The sequence below is a fragment of the Dasypus novemcinctus genome, chromosome 16, assembly GCF_030445035.2.
Source record: "Dasypus novemcinctus isolate mDasNov1 chromosome 16, mDasNov1.1.hap2, whole genome shotgun sequence".
In the NCBI taxonomy this organism is placed as follows: domain Eukaryota; kingdom Metazoa; phylum Chordata; class Mammalia; order Cingulata; family Dasypodidae; genus Dasypus; species Dasypus novemcinctus.
This window is the reverse complement of record NC_080688.1, coordinates 40,171,134-40,173,854: the sequence shown is the minus strand read 5'-3', so window position 1 is coordinate 40,173,854 and position 2,721 is coordinate 40,171,134. Positions and strand designations below refer to the sequence as shown.

At 42.8% G+C, this 2,721-nt stretch overlaps 1 protein-coding gene across 1 annotated transcript; it reads right to left on the bottom strand.

Moving 5' to 3' along the window:
- Window positions 1-751: 751 nt before the first annotated feature.
- On the bottom strand, window positions 752-1,640 carry LOC101411652 (large ribosomal subunit protein eL15-like). The gene is given in 2 exon segments (XM_058277087.1): window positions 752-1,172; window positions 1,174-1,640. Coding segments are annotated over 2 exon segments (888 nt in total).
- Window positions 1,641-2,721: the final 1,081 nt, after the last annotated feature.

Sequence of the window (2,721 nt, the reverse complement as noted above, 5' to 3'; positions counted from 1 at the left end):
TCTTTCTACACAATTAAACATCAAAGTTTATAGTTATGCAGTGACTGGTTTTCTAGAAGTTGTACACCACATGGTCAGATGGCCTACGAGGAAGCAGTTCCTGAAAATTCTTACCCAAATGATAGCCTTGTTACTAAGGTAACCTAAAAAATAAGAGTCAAAAGATCCTGGCACATCACTAGAGTTCCATTCAGTCTTTAACAATAGGTCCATTTCATCATCACTTCATGTGACCAGAATGTTTCCCAGAGTGATGCCACTTAGGTTTGCAGGCTTTCATTTGACCTTTTCGGGTTCCCAAAGCAGGGGTTGTTTTGGCAAACACGTAGCTTCACCCTTCCAGGCCTCTGGTATAATTGCGCTAAGAATATAATGTTGGATTTCCCTCCCTGCATAGCTCCTTTAATCATCCATTTACTCTCAGCTACTATTTTTCCTTTTCTCCGTTTGTCATTTTTTTCAGTGCTCCTCTTAAAGAATTTATTTTATACCTATTATACCACACAGCATGACATTTTTAAGCACTGACATATAACTCCCTAATATAATAAAGAAAAGACAAATTGTTTATTTTATTAGAAACGGAATACATCATCTCTTTATATTCTTCAAACATTATTCCACTTTAACTTTCACAGTTTGGCAATATACTCATGAAACAATTTGCAGACAACTACTGTTTGAATAAAGAACACTTAAGTAAACATAACTATCCTGAATTGTTTATTAGGTATGAATTTTACAAACATACTTAGATATAAGCAGTAATGGTGGAGCTGTGAGTACTGCACCTGCTCCAAGCTGCGTGGTGGGAACCACCAGTAGTGTGGTGGAACTTGTGGCTCTTTCCAAGGTCACAGCTCTTGCAGGCCACAGGCATCAGCCCACACATCAACCAGTGCTTGTGGACTGGATTGGTGATCCATTGCAGGTCAGGATTTCTTCTGATAGCTTTAAGGAGTGCCTCCATGAATACCTCAAAGAATTTGTATGTGGAATCTTCACCAACCCGGTAAGACCCTCCACAGTGCCATCCAGCCCACTTCACAGCAACAGACTGAAGGCTTCGAGCAAACTTCAGCTGATTAACACCATGATGGACAGGCTTGCCATAGGTAGCACCCTTAGGGACCTGGTGTCTGCTGCCACCATTGCGCACTCAAATCCTGTAGTTGATAACCTTGCTTGGCCTTATATCCCAGTCTGCAAGCTTTATCTGGCCTGGTGGGGCCAGGGGCCCTGAAGAGTGTAGAGAGCTGGTGGTACTGCCAGCAGCGGACCCTCAAAGCAAAGGACATCACACCCAACTGCTTCTTCCTCCATCGTTCCTGGATGTACTTGTAAGCACTGTCTTGGCTAACCCTGATGCCTACCTCTAGACAGAAAGGCCTGTCATTTATTTTTACCCAAACTTTTCTACTTTTGGAAGGGGCACTAGGTGCAGCCACTGTGCTGATAGTACTGATCGCTGCCAGTAATGCTGGTCTAGCAAGTGCCTCCCTCTCAGCCCAGGACCGCTGACAGAGTGTATGGTTACACATGCACAGAACTAGTAGGCTCGCCAGACCACTAGGCAATTCAGCAGCATTTACTGTCAACCCCAATTTTGCCAAATGGGATAAAGGCACAATCCATTGCATCAAGCCCTTAGGAATTCTGACATAAAGGTTTAAAAGTTATAGTGACATAAAGGTTTAAAAGTATAACCCCTGGTTCTGGCACCCTCAGTTGTAGCCCTGCTCATGGGACCTCTGCATCAGGTAGGAAAAAAGGAAAGTTGAGGGCATGTGGGAAAGGATTGGTTAGTCATACCAACATTCCCCCAATCCCATCTTTCCAATATCCCCCAGAAAAGTGGAAGTATCTATCTAATGGGGACTCTCCTTTGGGCCCCTCCTTTGAGTGTGAGCACACATTTGTGAAGGCAATTAAGCCAGACCTTCATGCCTTTAACTCCCCCTATTTTAGATAAAAAATGTTTCAATTGCCTGTTCCAATTCTCTCTCAAACCATTACTTTGAGGATGATATATAACATGTCCATTTGATAGGATATCTCTTTGTCCAGTGTTGAGCACTATTGAATGTAAAGTGTTTTCCTTGATTAGGAAATATAAGTGAGGTGTCCATACTGGTACAGTATCTTCAGTTCCAGTCCTATTATAGTATCTTTTTGTTTTGTTTTTTGTATTTTTTTCTTTTTTTGTCTTTATTTTTTTAATGTTACATTCAAAAAATATGAGGTCCCCATATATTTCCCACCTCCCCTCCCCCCCTCCTCCCTCCATATCAACAATGTCCTCCATCATCATGAGACATTCACTGCTGTTATAGTATCTTGCATACTTTCATCTACCATCAGGTAGGCAAAGCCATGTCCAGAGTAAGTGACTGTTCCTGTCAACACCCACTTATAGCCTTCTGGGGCTACCAGCATTGGCCCAATGCAATCAACTTGCCAGCTATGCGTGAGGCTTCCCTGCCCCAAACTGGGGAATCTGCTCCACAGCAATCTGCAGTCTCTGTCACTCTCATTGGCAGAAAAAAAACAGTTCTTATTGGAATTTTGTGCCTTAGAGGACCCAAGAGGAATATATCAAGATTCAGCCATCTCTCCATTGCTGCAGCCCCATTGTGTCCTTCTTCAATCAGATCTTTCCATCCACTAGTCTTAGTGTGGCAGCCTTCCAAACAGGATGCTGTCCATTAACTTTGGAACTGT